At 44.9% G+C, this 19,543-nt stretch overlaps 3 protein-coding genes across 3 annotated transcripts; all 3 read right to left on the bottom strand.

Annotated features, from left to right (window-relative positions):
* Nucleotides 1-72: 72 nt before the first annotated feature.
* Nucleotides 73-13,434, bottom strand: LOC135345446 (neurogenic locus notch homolog protein 3-like). The gene is made up of 44 exons (XM_064542867.1): nt 13,404-13,434; nt 13,290-13,331; nt 13,199-13,219; nt 12,885-13,088; nt 12,574-12,795; nt 12,384-12,512; nt 12,220-12,301; nt 11,907-12,069; nt 11,656-11,685; nt 11,331-11,512; nt 11,133-11,271; nt 10,799-10,931; nt 10,527-10,637; nt 10,041-10,217; nt 9,707-9,900; nt 9,594-9,642; nt 8,628-8,797; nt 8,340-8,391; nt 8,057-8,266; nt 7,738-7,941; nt 7,422-7,625; nt 7,099-7,311; nt 6,792-7,004; nt 6,485-6,697; nt 6,182-6,385; nt 5,865-6,068; nt 5,549-5,752; nt 5,226-5,438; nt 4,919-5,131; nt 4,612-4,824; nt 4,309-4,512; nt 3,993-4,196; nt 3,670-3,882; nt 3,363-3,575; nt 3,056-3,268; nt 2,753-2,956; nt 2,434-2,637; nt 2,118-2,321; nt 1,789-2,001; nt 1,480-1,692; nt 1,165-1,371; nt 825-1,077; nt 486-672; nt 73-307 (listed from the first exon to the last, which is right to left on the bottom strand). Exons 1-44 carry the CDS (start codon nt 13,432-13,434, stop codon nt 245-247), a joined length of 7,434 nt encoding a protein of 2,477 aa, XP_064398937.1. The 3' UTR covers nt 73-244.
* A 79-nt stretch (nt 13,435-13,513) lies between these two features.
* On the bottom strand, nt 13,514-16,914 carry LOC135345117 (protein Skeletor, isoforms B/C-like). Its single transcript, XM_064542471.1, has 5 exons — nt 16,774-16,914; nt 16,475-16,600; nt 15,110-15,188; nt 14,848-15,013; nt 13,514-13,591 (listed from the first exon to the last, which is right to left on the bottom strand). The coding sequence occupies exons 1-5, from the start codon at nt 16,892-16,894 to the stop codon at nt 13,529-13,531; spliced, it is 555 nt and encodes a 184-aa protein (XP_064398541.1). The 5' UTR covers nt 16,895-16,914; the 3' UTR covers nt 13,514-13,528.
* A 121-nt stretch (nt 16,915-17,035) lies between these two features.
* Nucleotides 17,036-19,492, bottom strand: LOC135345121 (RNA polymerase II subunit A C-terminal domain phosphatase-like). Its single transcript, XM_064542476.1, has 4 exons — nt 19,334-19,492; nt 18,718-18,842; nt 18,069-18,310; nt 17,036-17,828 (listed from the first exon to the last, which is right to left on the bottom strand). Exons 3-4 carry the CDS (start codon nt 18,275-18,277, stop codon nt 17,579-17,581), a joined length of 459 nt encoding a protein of 152 aa, XP_064398546.1. The 5' UTR covers nt 18,278-18,310; nt 18,718-18,842; nt 19,334-19,492; the 3' UTR covers nt 17,036-17,578.
* Nucleotides 19,493-19,543: the final 51 nt, after the last annotated feature.

Genomic DNA, 19,543 nt, shown 5'->3' with positions numbered 1-19,543 from the left:
GCTATTTGTCATTTTTGTACCTATAGCGACATTCTTAGAAGCCAGCCGGTACATGTGGTGTTAATAAATTAATTAAGTGGTAAATAACACCTTTATATATATGACTGAGAGTGTTTTGGCAAAATAGCACTGTACTGTTCATTAATTGTATATTGATGTACTCAAAAAGCGAATTCTCAGTTCTCCTTCAGTCTAATATACTGAACTATATAAATTGTTTCTTATACAAAGTGAGAATGCTTCATTAACATGGAGGTATGTGACAGCGAAAGTCCTCCTCCTTCCTTAGAGACTGACTAGGCCATGGCTGTGTGGGGAGGGAGGTTGTGTGTGCACATGTGTGTGTGTGTGTGTGGTATACATTAATGCAGTTAGCTAATGTAAGTAGCTATATAGTACAATGTCATATTACAGTATGAAAACTAATCTTAGGAGCCTCTCACTTCATCGTTTTAGAGAAATGTCCTTTCTACTGTATATCTTACCTGTCCATAAGTAGCAAAATGTGCTCTTCTGGTGCAAGTTGCCCATCTTTTAGTACATTTATTATTGACACTGTTTTCACTACATGTCCCACAGTTGCCTGGCAATGGCTGATTTTGGGACGAGAAGTAACAATTACGACAGTAAGTAAATGGACACTCCTCTTCATCACATTGGGAATCCTCCGCACTGCATGTGGCGGAATTGAGAGGGGCATTATTATTAAGTCATGACTATCGAAATGTTTCTAATGCATGCACCTACTATAAACTGAATGTCAAATATTTCCACAAGGGACACAAATTTAAAGGGGTGAGGATGGTAAGGCTATAGCTTCTCACTCAATAATGCATGGGCTTCTCCTAGTCTCCCTGGCGCTACAGACGTGCATGTCACAGCGTGGGAAAAAGCAACAGCTCTTTAGAGATGGACACGGCCCCTCACTGCAAGCTCGATCCCGGCGAAGAATGCAGTAGGTTCCCGTAGTACACCCGCCATTGAACAGGTCACATGCCGGCTCACAGTACGCCTCATTGGTCGGCTCGTACACTTGACACCTGTAGCCCCTTTGGCATCTAAATGAACTGCAAGGATCTGTAAGATAATTGCATGTGAGCATCGAGTACCTATAGCTGAGATTACAGAAATATGAAGGTATATATAGTAGTTCTATTAGATTACCTGGGGGAGAGCACTGCACACTAGGTGGACAGGGTCCATCAGAAGGGCAAATTTCCTCTACCAGAGAACATACCTCATTCTCAGCACAACCACCATTCTCTAACTCACAGGACGGGAGGCAGAAGGCAAAACCGGATAAAGAGAATGGATTTGGACCTACCATCTCACAAGTAGCATAGGGGGGACAGTTCAACTGGTCGCATAGATCTGGACAGGAGATACGGACAAACTCTCAATGTCAGATACTACACACGGTGAGACTAGAGTGGTGGGGACGCTCTTATTGGAACTCTAGCTCCATTAACAAGAGGTTACCTGCAGGAGAGCACTGCACACTAGGTGGACAGGGTCCATCAGAAGGGCACATTTCCTCTACCAGAGAACAGACCTCGTCCTCATCACATCCACCATTCTCCAGCTCACAGGATGGGAGGCAGAAAGGAAACATAGATAAGGATGAATTTGGACCTGGACGTGTAATCATCTCACAGGTAGCATAGGAGGGGCAGTTAAACTCGCCGCAGGGACCTGGACAGGAGATACGAATACATTCTCAATGTCAGACACGGTAAGTGGTGGAGACACTCTTATATGAGCTCTATAGCTCCATTAACAATTGATTACCTGCAGGAGAGCACTGCACAGTAGTTGGACAAGGTCCATCAGAAGGGCAAAGTTGTTCCACAAGAGAACAGACCTCGTCCTCAGCACATCCACCATTATCCAACTCACAGGACGGGAGGCAGAAAGGAAACATGGATATAGATGAATTTGGACCTATACCTGGAGTCATCTCACAAGTAGTGTAAGAAGGACAGTTCAACTGATCGCAGGGACCTGGACAGGAGGTACGAATACACTCTCATTGTCAGACACTATATACAAGGTTAGGGTAGGGACACACTCTTATAGGAGCTCTTACACTAACTCTAACTCTATTAACAAACGATTACCTGCAGGAGAGCACCTAACACTAGGTGGACAGGGTCGATCAGCAAGGCAAATATTTGGTTGCAGGGAGCAGACCTCGTCCTCAGCACATCCACCATTCTCCAGCTCACAGGACGGGAGGCAGAAGGCAGCATCTGATCCACCTAATGGATCTGTATACGTCTCACAAGTAGCGTGGGAGGGACAGCTCAACTCTCCGCAGGGACCTGGACAGGGAACACTCTCAGTAATAATCAATATAAACCATACACAAGGTGTGTGCATGCATGCATGGAGGGGACACTCTTTGGAGATCTACTATAGTTAAAACGCAATTACCTGCAGGAGAACACTGCACACTAGGTGGACAGGGTCCATCAGCAAAGCAAATATTTGGTTGCAGGGAGCAGACCTCGCCTTCAGCACATCCACCATTCTCCAACTCACAGGATGGGAGGCAGAAGGCAGCATCTGATCCACCTAATGGAACTGTATACCTCTCACAAGTAGCGTGGGAGGGACAGCTCAACTCGTCGCAGGGACCTGGACAGGCGATACGACCACACTCTCATGTCAGACCATACACGAGGTGTGTGGAGGGAACACTTTTAGGATATCTATAAATATATTTAAGTTATACTAGTCAACAAACGATTACCTGCAGGAGAGCACTGCACACTAGGTGGACAGGGTCCATCAGCAAGGCAAATATTTGGTTGCAAAGAACAGACCTCGTCCTCAGCACATCCACCATTCCCCAGCTCACAGGACGGGAGGCAGAAGGCAGCATCTGATCCACCTAATGGATCTGTATACGTCTCACAAGTAGCGTGAGAAGGACAGCTCAACTCATCGCAGAGACCTGGACAGGAGATACTCAATGTCAGACACTACACAAGGTGAGTGGAGGTGACACTCTTATATATATATATGAGCTCTAGCTCTATTAACAAGTGCTTACCTGCAGGAGAGCACTGCACATTAGGTGGGCAGGGTCCATCAGAAGGGCAAAGTTGTTCCACAAGAGAACAGGCCTCGTTCTCAGCACATCCACCATTCTCCAACTCACAGGACGGGAGGCAGAAGGGAAACATGGATAGAGACGAATTTGGACCTGGACGTGTAATCATCTCACAGGTAGCATAGGAGGGACAGTTCAACTGATCGCAGGGACCTGGACAGGAGATACGAATACACTCTCATTGTCAATGTCAGACTCTATAATATATACAAGGTGAGTGGAGGGGACACTCCATTAACAATATTACCTGCAGGAGAGCACTGCACACTAGGTGGACAGGGTCCATCAGAAGGGCACATTTCCTCTACCAGAGAACAGACCTCGTCTTCAGCACATCCACCATTCTCCAACTCACAGGACGGGAGGCAGAAGGGAAACATGGATATAGACGAATTTGGACCTGGACGTGTAATCATCTCACAGGTAGCATAGGAGGGGCAGTTAAACTCGCCGCAGGGACCTGGACAGGAGATACGAATACACTCTCAATGTCAGACACGGTAAGTGGTGGAGACACTCTTATATGAGCTCTAGCTCCATTAACAATTGATTACCTGCAGGAGAGCACTGCACAGTAGTTGGACAAGGTCCATCAGAAGGGCAAAGTTGTTCCACAAGAGAACAGACCTCGTTCTCAGCACATCCACCATTCTCCAACTCACAGGACGGGAGGCAGAAAGGAAACATGGATATAGATGAATTTGGACCTATACCTGGAGTCATCTCACAAGTAGTGTAAGAAGGACAGTTCAACTGATCGCAGGGACCTGGACAGGAGGTACGAATACACTCTCAATGTCAGACACTATATACAAGGTTAAGGTGGGGACACACTCTTATAGGAGCTCTTATACTAACTCTATTAACAAACGATTACCTGCAGGAGAGCACCTAACACTAGGTGGACAGGGTCGATCAGCAAGGCAAATATTTGGTTGCAGGGAGCAGACCTCGTCCTCAGCACATCCACCATTCTCCAGCTCACAGGACGGGAGGCAGAAGGCAGCATCTGATCCACCTAATGGATCTGTATACGTCTCACAAGTAGCGTGGGAGGGACAGCTCAACTCTCCGCAAGGACCTGGACAGGAAACACTCTCAGTAATAATCAATATAAACCATACACAAGGTGTGTGCATGCATGCATGGAGGGGACACTCTTTGGAGATCTACTATAGTTAAAACGCGATTACCTGCAGGAGAACACTGCACACTAGGTGGACAGGGTCCATCAGCAAAGCAAATATTTGGTTGCAGGGAGCAGACCTCGCCTTCAGCACATCCACCATTCTCCAACTCACAGGATGGGAGGCAGAAGGCAGCATCTGATCCACCTAATGGATCTGTATACGTCTCACAAGTAGCGTGAGAAGGACAGCTCAACTCATCGCAGAGACCTGGACAGGAGATACTCAATGTCAGACACTACACAAGGTGAGTGGAGGTGACACTCTTATATATATATATGAGCTCTAGCTCTATTAACAAGTGCTTACCTGCAGGAGAGCACTGCACATTAGGTGGGCAGGGTCCATCAGAAGGGCAAAGTTGTTCCACAAGAGAACAGGCCTCGTTCTCAGCACATCCACCATTCTCCAACTCACAGGACGGGAGGCAGAAGGGAAACATGGATAGAGACGAATTTGGACCTGGACGTGTAATCATCTCACAGGTAGCATAGGAGGGACAGTTCAACTGATCGCAGGGACCTGGACAGGAGATACGAATACACTCTCATTGTCAATGTCAGACTCTATAATATATACAAGGTGAGTGGAGGGGACACTCCATTAACAATATTACCTGCAGGAGAGCACTGCACACTAGGTGGACAGGGTCCATCAGAAGGGCACATTTCCTCTACCAGAGAACAGACCTCGTCTTCAGCACATCCACCATTCTCCAACTCACAGGACGGGAGGCAGAAGGGAAACATGGATATAGACGAATTTGGACCTGGACGTGTAATCATCTCACAGGTAGCATAGGAGGGGCAGTTAAACTCGCCGCAGGGACCTGGACAGGAGATACGAATACACTCTCAATGTCAGACACGGTAAGTGGTGGAGACACTCTTATATGAGCTCTAGCTCCATTAACAATTGATTACCTGCAGGAGAGCACTGCACAGTAGTTGGACAAGGTCCATCAGAAGGGCAAAGTTGTTCCACAAGAGAACAGACCTCGTTCTCAGCACATCCACCATTCTCCAACTCACAGGACGGGAGGCAGAAAGGAAACATGGATATAGATGAATTTGGACCTATACCTGGAGTCATCTCACAAGTAGTGTAAGAAGGACAGTTCAACTGATCGCAGGGACCTGGACAGGAGGTACGAATACACTCTCAATGTCAGACACTATATACAAGGTTAAGGTGGGGACACACTCTTATAGGAGCTCTTATACTAACTCTATTAACAAACGATTACCTGCAGGAGAGCACCTAACACTAGGTGGACAGGGTCGATCAGCAAGGCAAATATTTGGTTGCAGGGAGCAGACCTCGTCCTCAGCACATCCACCATTCTCCAGCTCACAGGACGGGAGGCAGAAGGCAGCATCTGATCCACCTAATGGATCTGTATACGTCTCACAAGTAGCGTGGGAGGGACAGCTCAACTCTCCGCAAGGACCTGGACAGGAAACACTCTCAGTAATAATCAATATAAACCATACACAAGGTGTGTGCATGCATGCATGGAGGGGACACTCTTTGGAGATCTACTATAGTTAAAACGCGATTACCTGCAGGAGAACACTGCACACTAGGTGGACAGGGTCCATCAGCAAAGCAAATATTTGGTTGCAGGGAGCAGACCTCGCCTTCAGCACATCCACCATTCTCCAACTCACAGGATGGGAGGCAGAAGGCAGCATCTGATCCACCTAATGGATCTGTATACCTCTCACAAGTAGCGTGGGAGGGACAGCTCAACTCGTCGCAGGGACCTGGACAGGAGATATGACCACACTCTCATGTCAGACCATACGAGGTGTGTGGAGGGAACACTTTTAGGATATCTATAAATATATTTAAGTTATACTAGTCAACAAACGATTACCTGCAGGAGAGCACTGCACACTAGGTGGACAGGGTCCATCAGCAAGGCAAATATTTGGTTGCAAAGAACAGACCTCGTCCTCAGCACATCCACCATTCCCCAGCTCACAGGACGGGAGGCAGAAGGCAGCATCTGATCCACCTAATGGATCTGTATACGTCTCACAAGTAGCGTGAGAAGGACAGCTCAACTCATCGCAGAGACCTGGACAGGAGATACTCAATGTCAGACACTACACAAGGTGAGTGGAGGTGACACTCTTATATATATATATGAGCTCTAGCTCTATTAACAAGTGCTTACCTGCAGGAGAGCACTGCACATTAGGTGGGCAGGGTCCATCAGAAGGGCAAAGTTGTTCCACAAGAGAACAGGCCTCGTTCTCAGCACATCCACCATTCTCCAACTCACAGGACGGGAGGCAGAAGGGAAACATGGATAGAGACGAATTTGGACCTGGACGTGTAATCATCTCACAGGTAGCATAGGAGGGACAGTTCAACTGATCGCAGGGACCTGGACAGGAGATACGAATACACTCTCATTGTCAATGTCAGACTCTATAATATATACAAGGTGAGTGGAGGAGACACTCCATTAACAATATTACCTGCAGGAGAGCACTGCACACTAGGTGGACAGGGTCCATCAGAAGGGCACATTTCCTCTACCAGAGAACAGACCTCGTCTTCAGCACATCCACCATTCTCCAACTCACAGGACGGGAGGCAGAAGGGAAACATGGATATAGACGAATTTGGACCTGGACGTGTAATCATCTCACAGGTAGCATAGGAGGGGCAGTTAAACTCGCCGCAGGGACCTGGACAGGAGATACGAATACACTCTCAATGTCAGACACGGTAAGTGGTGGAGACACTCTTATATGAGCTCTAGCTCCATTAACAATTGATTACCTGCAGGAGAGCACTGCACAGTAGTTGGACAAGGTCCATCAGAAGGGCAAAGTTGTTCCACAAGAGAACAGACCTCGTTCTCAGCACATCCACCATTCTCCAACTCACAGGACGGGAGGCAGAAAGGAAACATGGATATAGATGAATTTGGACCTACACCTGGAGTCATCTCACAAGTAGTGTAAGAAGGACAGTTCAACTGATCGCAGGGACCTGGACAGGAGGTACGAATACACTCTCAATGTCAGACACTATATACAAGGTTAAGGTGGGGACACACTCTTATAGGAGCTCTTATACTAACTCTATTAACAAACGATTACCTGCAGGAGAGCACCTAACACTAGGTGGACAGGGTCGATCAGCAAGGCAAATATTTGGTTGCAGGGAGCAGACCTCGTCCTCAGCACATCCACCATTCTCCAGCTCACAGGACGGGAGGCAGAAGGCAGCATCTGATCCACCTAATGGATCTGTATACGTCTCACAAGTAGCATGGGAGGGACAGCTCAACTCTCCGCAGGGACCTGGACAGGGAACACTCTCAGTAATAATCAATATAAACAATACACAAGGTGTGTGCATGCATGCATGGAGGGGACACTCTTTGGAGATCTACTATAGTTAAAAAGCGATTACCTGCAGGAGAGCACTGCACACTAGGTGGACAGGGTCCATCAGCAAAGCAAATATTTGGTTGCAGGGAGCAGACCTCGCCTTCAGCACATCCACCATTCTCCAACACACAGGATGGGAGGCAGAAGGCAGCATCTGATCCACCTAATGGAACTGTATACCTCTCACAAGTAGCGTGGGAGGGACAGCTCAACTCGTCGCAGGGACCTGGACAGGAGATACGACCACACTCTCATGTCAGACCATACATGAGGTGTGTGGAGGGGACACTTTTAGGATATCTATAAATATATTTAAGTTATACTAGTCAACAAACGATTACCTGCAGGAGAGCACTGCACACTAGGTGGACAGGGTCCATCAGCAAGGCAAATATTTGGTTGCAAAGAACAGACCTCGTCCTCAGCACATCCACCATTCCCCAGCTCACAGGACGGGAGGCAGAAGGCAGCATCTGATCCACCTAATGGATCTGTATACGTCTCACAAGTAGCGTGGGAGGGACAGCTCAACTCATCGCAGGGATCTGAAACTGGACAGGGAAATTATAATTGTCACCACTACTAATTATGTGGTTCAAATGCTAGTGGTCTATGTGCCTATACCTGGGGCATCTTGTACACGGATCCTCCATCCCAGGTTGAGGTGAATGGCACACTGTAGGGAGTCAAATGATGTCAGTCAACACACAAGTGCATGAGACCCACACACACATGCAAAATCTAAACACGTTGTTCTCCAAACAAAAATAATGATAGTTAAGGGGGGGACCGTTGATATAAACATTTAAAAGACTAGAAAGAGCAAAAAAATTGCAACTTCTCTATTATTTTGAACTTCTACAATTAAACTCATCCTTCAACGTTGGCCTCTATAGCCCTAGCCCCCCACACCTGATAGTAGACAATGTTTGGAGTGTTTTCGTCAGGAATCCAAATTAGAACGGCTGGCTCCCCTTCTTCACAGCTGCAGTCTTGACTCTCTTCGTATTCCTGGCGACTCCCACAACTCTCCCTCACCCTGGCAGCCTCGGCACCCTCTCTGCATGCACACAATCGACCAGCTGTACGGGAGAATAATAGATTGAAGGTGATCGAGCTCTATATGTACCTTCCGCTATCCACACGCAATAAGTTTTAACACGGGCACAAGGAATTTATGGCATATATAGGAGAAACCCGAGGGAAGAATACAAAAATAGATCTGAACAAAATAACAGAGACAACCCTTGACATAGCATCTTTTCTCTCTTCTAGGCAAGTCATTGCAGTATCTGCAGAGTTACATTGGTATTTATAATTATAGCTAATCAGAGATTTCCATCTGTAGTTGTAAAAGCTTCGCTGATGGTGAACCTCGCTGAACTAAGACTAAGTTCACCTTCAATTAGAGCTGTTGTACATGGACCGACGAATGGCTTGACACACACCAACTCCACGCACTACTGGAAAACAGCCCCACCCCCCCACCACTGCTACTGCTAAACAACTCCCATCCATACACCCTATCACCACAACCACAATCAAGCCAAAGGAGCTTGCCTCTATATACACTACTGCAAAACAGCTTCAGCCCCCAACAAAAAAAGCAGCTTCTATAAATGCTTCGTGAAGTCATCTATAGAGTGAGAAGGGCCTCGGACAATTTAAAACCTGCATGGTTGCAAAGCAGAACTCCAGCAGTGCTGAACAATGCCCTGACTGGACTTTTTATGCGTATACATCATGCTCTTTCTCCATTGGACAATTCGGATATAATTATTATGTTAGTCTATTGCCAGACGTGTTTTGCGTCATGACTTCGTGATAGTGCATGATGACATAGCAACAATGTAGCAAATGGATCATTTAATATAATACCTGCAGTAACGTTGTCACTTTGATCAAAACCAGCAAATACAGTCTCAGCCTGAAAAAAAAATTAAACACGGGAAATTAACAAATACAATATTGAAATTCTATTGAATATTCACCATCTTCTCTTCAGGTGTCTTGAATACTCGGCTCCCGTGAATATCGTCAGTGATGTAGAAGGGGTGATAATTGGCTGGGTTATCAGGGTTATTCCCTGCCTCCACAATGAACAAGTAGGCCTGTCCTCTCTGTACCATCAGCTCAGGTACCAAGGTGTTATTGATGTAGTAAGCAATGCCCCATCCCACTTGACCTGCACGTGGGATAGAATTATATTAATCTACAACGTAGATGAGTAAGAGAAAGGAAACTAACGCTCCCGAATTAGTAGCCATATGAATAGGGGATACAGATAACACTAACTATAACTATATCTCATGTACAAGTTCTCACCAGTAATGGCCTCATAGCCTCGGTCAGCACCAGAGGATCCTATGCTAACAGAGAAGGTGGTGTCTTCAAGAGCCTCAATCACAGCTGCTTCAAATGGTTCACTGCACTGTCGGCACTGGACCTCATGGGGACACATGTTAACTGGAGCCCTGCCAAAATGGATGGGAGGATCAGACGCTGCATAGAGAGAGAGGGTATAGTGTATCATGACAATGTAAGTGGAAAATTTGGGCAAAAAAGCAATCACTGATTAAGCACACGAAATTGTAGCACTATCAATAAGCATGGGCTATCTTTAGTTTCGAAATTGGACGTTTCATGCAGCCTCTCAATAATAAACATCTGTAGAGTCGTACCGAGGGAATAATAACTCGAGGGGATCGAAGCTCTACCTTCCGTTATCCATGCTATAAGTTACATGGGCACGTAGTGTTGGTTATGGGCACGTAGTGTTGGTTATGGGCCTCAACTGTACAATTAGCTCACCTGATGCTCTCTTAAAGTGTTGGAAAGCAGTCTCTCCGAGTCCGCCCACTCCCCACACAATGTACTGTTCCATGTTGAGGGGGTCGATGGGAATATCGCACGTACTATCATCTGCACGTACACAAACACAACATGTGCAAGCAGACCTATATTATATGTACAGCCATCCTGCCAAGAGGCTTGTGAAGTTCAACTTTGCAAAAGTTTGTAATGTAAAATTGGTCAACTATGCATGGTCTTCAGTAGTGTTAATTCTAATAAAACACACTCACTGGTAGAGAAGTGTCGTGTATAGATGACACACTGCTGCCCTCCCTGTCTGGATCCACTCACAGAGACAATGTCATTGGAGCAGCTGCCACTGAAATGGTCCTCGTCAGGGCATGCACCGCGACCATCTCGACACTGCAGGAGAGGGGAGGGGACAATATTTGAAGACCATAAATTAAGTTGCACTTTCATAGCTGTGGCTTAATACGTAACAGCTTGCTGTCAGCAGGAGTACTGTAATGTGCTCCTGCTGTTACGTCAAAGCTACAACTATACCACATGGTTCTCCCACAGGTTTAGCTGCATACACACATACACACACTTGTTGTTCTATACCTGGAAGTAGCCAGTGAGGAAATAGTCGACTGCTTGTGGTCCAGTGGTCTCATCAACCCACGTAATGACAGGGTCTGCCCCAATCATGTGTGTCCGGCTGGTGCTGCCACTGAGTCCGAATCCCATGTACTGGTTCAGGCTGTACACGTGTAATTATAATGATTCAATTGTGTCAAGCTAACACCAATTGCAACTGACTTTGGATCACTACTTAGACAGCCGCAGAGTCTAAAGTCAATCATTTGCATATCATTTCTGACAGTCCAGGACAGCTGTAGCTGGTCGTCAAGGGCAGCACAGTTGTCAAAATCACAATCCTTAGCAGAACCGACGCTCCTTCCATTGGGACACTTGAATGGTACTAGTGTCCCCAACCCAGACTGCAGAAGAATGAGTACAGGGAGTGAGAGGTGGGGTACAGTAAGTCATGAACAGTATGATGAAGACTAGCTGAGGGTGTACACAAGTACAGTGTGACTACACTTCTTTGTGGCAGTGTGTGAGACTGCATGTGAGTACCTACCTGAATAATGCACTCATCAGTTCCTTGCACCTATATAGTAGGGAGAGAGGAGTGTGCTGTGAATGTGCTGTGAGTGTAAATAATCACCACCATGCACTACGTGCCACAAACAAAGAAAACTACGTACTTGAACTAAGTAATTTCCAAAGGTAACTTAATCTCTTATAGACTGGTGAACTGATAACTCTATTATAGAAGTACAATTCAATACATGCTTTAAATCCTCTTAAGCTACCTCATGCCTCACTCACAAATATCCTTTCAGTTGGAAAGGAGAAGACTGCAAAGAAGACAGTGAATGGCTCACACCAGATTGTGAACGTGCCAATGTCACACGCATCCACGCCCTCAGGCAGTGGGACCAGGAAGTCTTCATTAAAGTAGCTACGTCCAATCTTAAACCCTCCATCCTCTCTACCAACAAGAGTTATAGGAGATCAATAGAAACAATAACAATCACTGCATGTGTACACTGATGGTATATATGAAGGTAAGGCAACTACGTATACAAGATCGATGTTCAACAGAGATGCTATGCAGATAGTGTATGTGAGTGTGACTCACCTTCCACCGGGTACTGGTATGAAAAAACCTCCACCGTTCTTGTCTATAACCTGACCAGGAGGGTAGTAGTAGAAAAAGGCACCTGCAGTGGACATGACAACGTATAAACATGCATTCATTGTAACCAAGCCAACTCTATATGTTTCACAGACTCATGCTCTCACTTGGTCCAAGGCCATCGTAGCCAAAGTTTTTGATGAGGAGTGTCTTTGTGTCCAGTATAAAGATAGTTCCTGTGATACTGTGCAATGAATCTTCCGGGAATGATCCAACCTCTACACCCGTGGAGGGTTCTGTGGGGGGAGGGGGGCATTCAATATGAGAGAGGAAATGAACAAACAAGTTTTATCTCACCTTCTGTAGTTGCAGAAGAGCACTGCACAGTAGATGGACAGGGTCCAACAGCAAAGCAAACAGTTTGCTCCACAAGAGAACAGACCTCGTCCTCAGCACATCCACCATTATCCAACTCACAGGACGGGAGGCAGAAGCCAAAACTCGAGGAAGTGATCGGCTTTGGAAATATAAGCCTCTGGCAAGTACTGTTAGAGGGACAGCTCACCTCGTCGCAGGGATCTGGATATAGGAGATACAAACATGGTCTCAATGTCAGACTTTACACAAGCTAGGTGAGTGGTGGAGGCACTCCAATAACAAGCAATTACCTGTGCACTTCACACTAGGTGGACAGGGTCCATCAGCAAAACAAATATTTTGTTCCAGAGAACAGGCCTCAATCTCAGCACATCCACCATTCTCCAGCTCACAGGACGGGAGGCAGAAGGCAGCATCTGATCCACCTAATGGATCTGTATATGTCTCACAAGTAGCGTGGGAGGGACAGCTCAACTCGTCGCAGGGACCTGAAACTGGACAGTGAAATGGAAAATTAACCATTAGTATCGTATCGTCATCAAGATAATTTGTAGTCCACATTTTTTTAAGCTACATGTATCTGTGATCAATCTGCATATCTCACCTTCAGTAGTGACAGCTTCTTCTGAATGAGTTACGGGGGGAAGCAATTATGAAACATATCATTATGCACATGGCTATGAGTGTCAACTAACCTTTAGTAGTAGTCTCAACTGATGGCTTATCAGTGGAAGGAACTGGGGGAAGGAGGGCAATGATGGTAAGTTAGCTTAGCTTACCCAATAATACTGAACAGCTGGGGGTCTAACCAACCTCTTCCCTGTAATGGAGAGACCACATATCAGTAAGTGAATGTTAGTGTATGCATGCAGATTGTATGTGCTAAATGATCGACTCAGCATTTTATTTGTGCACTGTGACTATGATTATATAGTCAGTATACTAAACGCAGTCTTACCTTGATGAGACATTCTTCATCAGGTCCTGCACGCTCCTCCTGTGATAATACACAAAAATAGTATTGTGCATGACTGTATATATAATCTCAGTATACTGTTTATCATCCACAAACATACTTACAAATGCTAATACCGTATATAGCGAGATTTCGTATGGTGGACATTTTTGTATAATTATTACGTATTGTAGAACATCACACGAAAATTAGAAATAATTCTCGTTCAATGTAACTATCCTGAGCTGTATAAATACTTAATTGGGCGGCAGTTCATACAAAAATAACCCGCCATTAAGTGTCAACTATAACAGGAGCAGCTACCAGAGTCACTGATACTGACTACACTCCATCAACTATAACAGGAGCAGCTACTGATACTGACTACACTCCATCAACTATAACAGGAGCAGCTACCAGAGTCACTGGTTGACACAAGTCAAGTCAAGAGATGGTCCAGATTGTGTCATATAATTATGGCCTCCCAGTTATAGATGCAAGGCAGGGTGGGTATACCATATCTGATATATTATAACAGCCATAAAAACGTTTGGATGGACCATTATAAGGGCCATGCAGTCTGGAGCCTGCATGTGGGTATATGCCAGATGGCCCATCATACGGGTTGGTGGTTTGCATCAATTACACAACTCAAAGGCACCTTTGATCTCTGGTGCTGCCCTTGTACATGGCAGCTCACTTGGGATTTTGGCAAATTGCACTTGCAACTGTTTACATAAGTAAACCACTTCAGTAGGTCTTATGTAAACTGTAATTACACTATATACCTCAAGTCAATTTACTATTCGCCTCAAACTTGCCGCAAAGCATAGTACAACATTATCATGTTACAGCCATCACTGCATGGCTCAGGACACAGGTTGGTTGCATCAGGAGCATACTCCTGGTTGCATGCATAGCAACAATGTACGGTGGTTTTGTGGTAATTATTAGAATTTTGCAAGGTCTATCCATAGATACTAGATCTATGGTCTGTCACAGCGCTGCATGTGTAGATGAATGTAGGAATAGCTATAGGCACTCACTATACAGCGCATTCTATGGTAAACCACAATTTAAGTGGCTCTAAACTGCATTCAGTGTAGTCATGCAATTACATGCATTGTGCAACTGAAGCAAACGTGTTAGAATTTCTGATGATTATGCCTATGCCATACATGGTCATGTCAATTAATTAGTGCATACAAGTGTTTATACCGTGACTTCACATGCAGCCACAACCACTTCAAAAGAGTACAACAGCTGTACTGGTTACACAACTTGCATGCAGGACTCACAAATAAAATGTCATGATTAAGCGTGATGGATGAAAAGTATGTTCTAAACGGTCGACACCAAATGGTCAGCTCCCCAATGTCACACGCATCTGTGCCCTCGGGCAAATCAATCACCAATTGCTCTCTACTATAGCGACGTCCTCTCACAAAGCTACCATCAGCAGGGCTGTGAAGATAACACAAAAGCCATACAAAGGAAGGTAATTTTTATGGAATCAATTGTGGCACTCAAAGAATCTATATTTTGCAGTTGCTTGCTTACTTTCCACCCGGCACTGGAATGATGATCCCTTGACCGTGCACAGCCTGCTGGCCAGGCTTAAAATAGTAGAGAAAGGTTTCTGCATGTATAGTGAGATCAAATAAAGGGCATGCATGATATTTCACTGTGGACTTTATTTATACATAGCTATTTGTAATACTTGTAATTGCAAAAGTAAAACTTTTCATGCTGGCACAGGTTTACGAGGCATTTACATTTGCTCCATGCATAATTATGATCATTTCTGAGTTCAGAAGCCAGCTTAATTATAAACAGTGTACAAAATAACAGCTGCCACTGGTCAATTTCCATGCAATTAACACGTCAAGCCGCTAACACATGGCGAGTGCCGGTATCTTAGCAAAATAGCACATGTTCATGCAGCCAGTGCGGCCGATTGTGGGTGTTCTCAATCTTCCATGTACATGTAAAAGTTGCCAGATGCTGATCAGGAGATATTATTAATTTTTGTGCAGCTAGCGGCTAAAATTGATTTGCACTGTTCTGTCCACACACGTGTGTGGTCTATTTAGCGCCAATCAATTGCTATTGCAGCTCATTTGCAAAATTAGAGTTATGCATTTGACCACAAAAATGTGGAGGCCAGATGTCACGGCAACAGTGTAAAACTCTCTTTAATTTATATTCTTTGACAAAAAGAAACAGGAACAAGAACAGGATTTGATAGAGAGTACAGGAAAATCCATTGTCTATACTGACCTCATTGTTTATGATATCAATGGTTTCCACGGAGATTTTTTTCTGCTGAAGACATTCCCAAACTATAGGTCTTGTGTGGTCAGAGCATTGACATCAGTACGGCCATATATGGCACTATAAAATGTTGTGTACGAAAATTCTTGTCCTAGCAAATTACCTCCAACCAATAATGGCCTATATACTGTATAGCGGGTATTATTTCTAGGATATAAATTTTCGCGGAAATGCCTTTAGAAAGTTTTTGCGGATTTAATTTTTGTGAAATAGCAGCCTTTTTGCAGCATGCATGCATGCATGCGATATTAAATTCGCGATTATAAATGTTCGCGGTACATGTATACCCTCGAAATATACACGCTATACGGTAGCTAAAAGTATTTCAGTGTGCACTGCAAGCTCAATATAAAACCGTATACAAAACAGTGTTGCAAAAATACAACAAAAGTATTGAACACAATAAACATCGTAATACTTCCATACACAAAACTCGCAGTGGACTATTAGTGCTATAATATAGGCATGCATGCATGATCTTTGCTATACATCCTGGATCCATGCATGCTCTGATCTTTGCTCTGATCTTTGATATGCATGCATCATGCATGAGCATCCTTTTTGCTATGGTGATTCATGCAGCCCACGTACCTACTCCGAGTCCATCATAGGAGAAGTTCTCGATGACAAGTGTTTTTGTATCCCTTAGATACAGCTGCCCTCCTATGCCGTGTTGGAAGTTGGGGAGCGTACCAACCAGTATGTCCTCGACCTGACCTGCATAGACAATCGATACATAATATTCGTTGAACACACAATAGGTGTACAACATGTATGTGATGTACATATGAAGAGGCAATTTTCTACAGTCAGTCAATTAAAAAGTGTGACATTCTCAATATAGCAATATTGTATATTGGTTAGGCCTAGTAGCTAATCCTTCCACTCACCATTAGTAGCCTTGAAGGAAAAGGCAAGTAGGACGGTGACAAACACACTCCAATACATTCTGCACTCTCTATTGCATGCACAAGGTTGTAAAGAATTAGAATGGATCTGTGAATGATGCATTCTCTCTTGTGTACAAATTGTCTGCCACATACCCCCACGCATTCACTTAGACAGAAACCACGCCTAATTCCCCGAAGGTAGAAAGGCGACTATTTTCCGAATTATAACCGCGGGGTTACCTGTGTTCCAATTGATAGCCGCGGATTATAAACAACAAAATTTTTTTTCAAACAGACATTGCACAATAACAAACAACACAACAATAACGATGGAATAATAACGCATTACATAATATCATGTTCCTAACAGTTTAGCTAGTTCGTCCCCACTGTCTCCATCGCTGCTCTCACTCACATCCACTGATTCATCGAGTAGTCCCAGAGAATGGGGGCTGTTATCTGACGAGCTGGACACATCGTCGTGTTTTCGTTTACGACCATTCTCTCCAATCAGACTACTCCCGGCGGACTTGTCATATGATAGCGAGACATCCTCGTCCATAGCTTCCACCAACCTCGAGACACCACCTTCGTTAGAGCCCACACTACTGGTCACACTGGACACGTCTATCTCAGCATCTATCTCAGCATTCATCCTCTCTAGCTCCTCGTCAGATACAGAGCCTAAGCCTATAGGCAATTGCCTCTCAGGAATTCTCTTTTGAGACGTCTTCTCGGCAAGTGCCAGGTCTTGGTCGAATACATCATCTTCACGACTAGTGCGAGTACTGTCTTTCAAATCAGTTCACTGTCCTGGAGTGGTTATTTTGGGAGATTTTATGAGTGGTTTGATATGAATCTGCTCTTGGTCTTTGAGTTGAACGGTGTTCTTTGTGTGAGGGCATGAGGGGTGTGACCCTGGTGGGGCGTTGATGTCGGACGTTCCAGCAAAGAAGACGTACGGCTTAACGTGAATGAGGTTAGGACAGTTCCTCCAAACATCTTCTCGATCGTCGATAATGGCAACCATTGCATCGCCACACGGGAACACAGACCTGTGTGGGTGGTAAAAGGTATTGGTAAAAGGTATATCTAATTATCAGTGGCTTAGTGTACAAGCTACAGAAATATTTAAAAATTGTCAGCACTTCTTTTGGAATTACTATAGTAACTGTCTACCGAAGCTCTCTATCCACATCCCCCCCACACACACACACCGCGGCGCTTACACACACACACCCACGCTTACACACACTAACCACACACACACACACACACACACAGCACAGGCGTACTTGAGTCTAAGAGCTTTGGAGTGAGGGTCAAAGCAGTCGTCTCTCGAGATGATCCTCCCGTGAAACAGCTTCTTGTCTGGGTCCAGAATATGAGTCACACTGGAAGCATACAGTTTAGTCCCCATGGTAAACACGTGCGTCTCGTAGTACTTGGACACGGTGAGTAGGAACTGGCGAGTGTGAGGACGCAGACGATAATAGTAGAGCATCGAGTGACAAGGGAGCCTGAAGCTGTACACATCCTGTACAGGGAGAGAGAGGAAGGGAGAGGGGCATGATAATTTTTCCCTCGCAAAACATTGTAGCAATAGTGGTAGTCTGCACTTTTACACACAGGTAGTGTACAAAATTCAGCAAACAGGTATACCGTACTGTATTACTGCATGTAGGATGTTTGCGAGCATCAAACATAAGCGAATTTTGCGAGTGTTGATCGCTTCGTAAAAATATAATCGTAAAAACCTTGTACTGTATGACATCACGATCCTTTCCAGATCGTAAAAGTTAAATAGCAAATTGTCAAAATTTCTGCTCATTTGGCTCGGTCATTCACAAAAGTTTTTCACTTGCATTATGATTTTTGCTAATGATCTTTGTTATGCATGCATGAGCATCTTCTTTGCTATGGCGATTCATGCAGCCCATGTACCTACTCCGAGTCCATCATAGGAGAAGTTCTCAATGACAAGTGTTTTGTATCCCTTAGATACAGCTGCCCTTCTATGCCGTGTTGGAAGTTGGGGAGCGTACCAACCAGTATGTCCTCGACCTGACCTGCATACATAGACAAATTGATACATTGAAAACACCTGTTCTAGGTGTACATGTAGTCTATGTACATATAAAGAGTCAAGACACATCAGTTCAGTCTAGCCAATAGTCTCATGAATCAGCCGCACCTTTGGTGTCAGTCTGAGCACTCTTTACGTGAAGTCATTTTACAATGGAATGTATTACGTCACTGTACAAGCTAACAAAACCATAGAAATGCAACCACATCCGCTATCTCTGCTCAGCCACATCACTGCTTGCTGCTCAACCGCATGTAAAGTTTCACTATTTGCTGCCTCCTATTCAAGTCACCTGATGCTTGTGAGCAATCTCATTGGTCATGTTGGAAATCCGACGTGGCCCATGAGTTCATGTAAAGAGTGCTCAGACGGACACCAAAGGTGCGGCTGATTCATGAGACTATCTAGCCAATAGTCAGTCCAATATTAACAGCTTGGTTAGGCAGCCCTAGCTGATAATCCTTTTCCACTCACCATTAGTAGCCTTGAAGGAAAAGGCAAGTAGGAAGGTGACAAACACACTCCAATACATGCTGCACTCCATGAGGTACTAGGTTGCATGAGGTTGTGAAGAATGGATGGACATCATCTCTTTTTGTCAACACTGTGTACGCCCACACATTCACTTAGAAAGAGACCACGCCTTCCAACAGGTAGAAGGCGTGGTCAAGCACATTCAAGTTT

This window comes from Halichondria panicea, chromosome 12, assembly GCF_963675165.1.
Source record: "Halichondria panicea chromosome 12, odHalPani1.1, whole genome shotgun sequence".
NCBI lineage: Eukaryota > Metazoa > Porifera > Demospongiae > Suberitida > Halichondriidae > Halichondria > Halichondria panicea.
This window is presented reverse-complemented; position numbering and strand designations above follow the sequence as displayed.

Coding starts and splice junctions, on each gene's coding strand:
- LOC135345446 (XM_064542867.1), bottom strand. CDS start 13,434: ATGTGGTCTCTCCATTACAGGGAAGAGGTTG. Junction 11,513..11,655: donor CTGATGAGTGCATTATTCAG/GTAGGTACTCAC, acceptor ATTCTTCTGCAG/TCTGGGTTGGGGACACTAGT. Junction 4,513..4,611: donor TGTGCAGTGCTCTCCTGCAG/GTAAGCACTTGT, acceptor TCTCCTGTCCAG/GTCTCTGCGATGAGTTGAGC.
- LOC135345117 (XM_064542471.1), bottom strand. CDS start 16,894: ATGCATCATTCACAGATCCATTCTAATTCTTTACAACCTTGTGCATGC. Junction 16,601..16,773: donor TTCCTTCAAGGCTACTAATG/GTGAGTGGAAGG, acceptor TTGTCTATGCAG/GTCAGGTCGAGGACATACTG. Junction 15,189..16,474: donor CTATGATGGACTCGGAGTAG/GTACGTGGGCTG, acceptor CTATACATGCAG/AAACCTTTCTCTACTATTTT.
- LOC135345121 (XM_064542476.1), bottom strand. CDS start 18,277: ATGCTCTACTATTATCGTCTGCGTCCTCACACTCGCCAGTTCCTACTC. Junction 17,829..18,068: donor TCCAAAGCTCTTAGACTCAA/GTACGCCTGTGC, acceptor CCACCCACACAG/GTCTGTGTTCCCGTGTGGCG.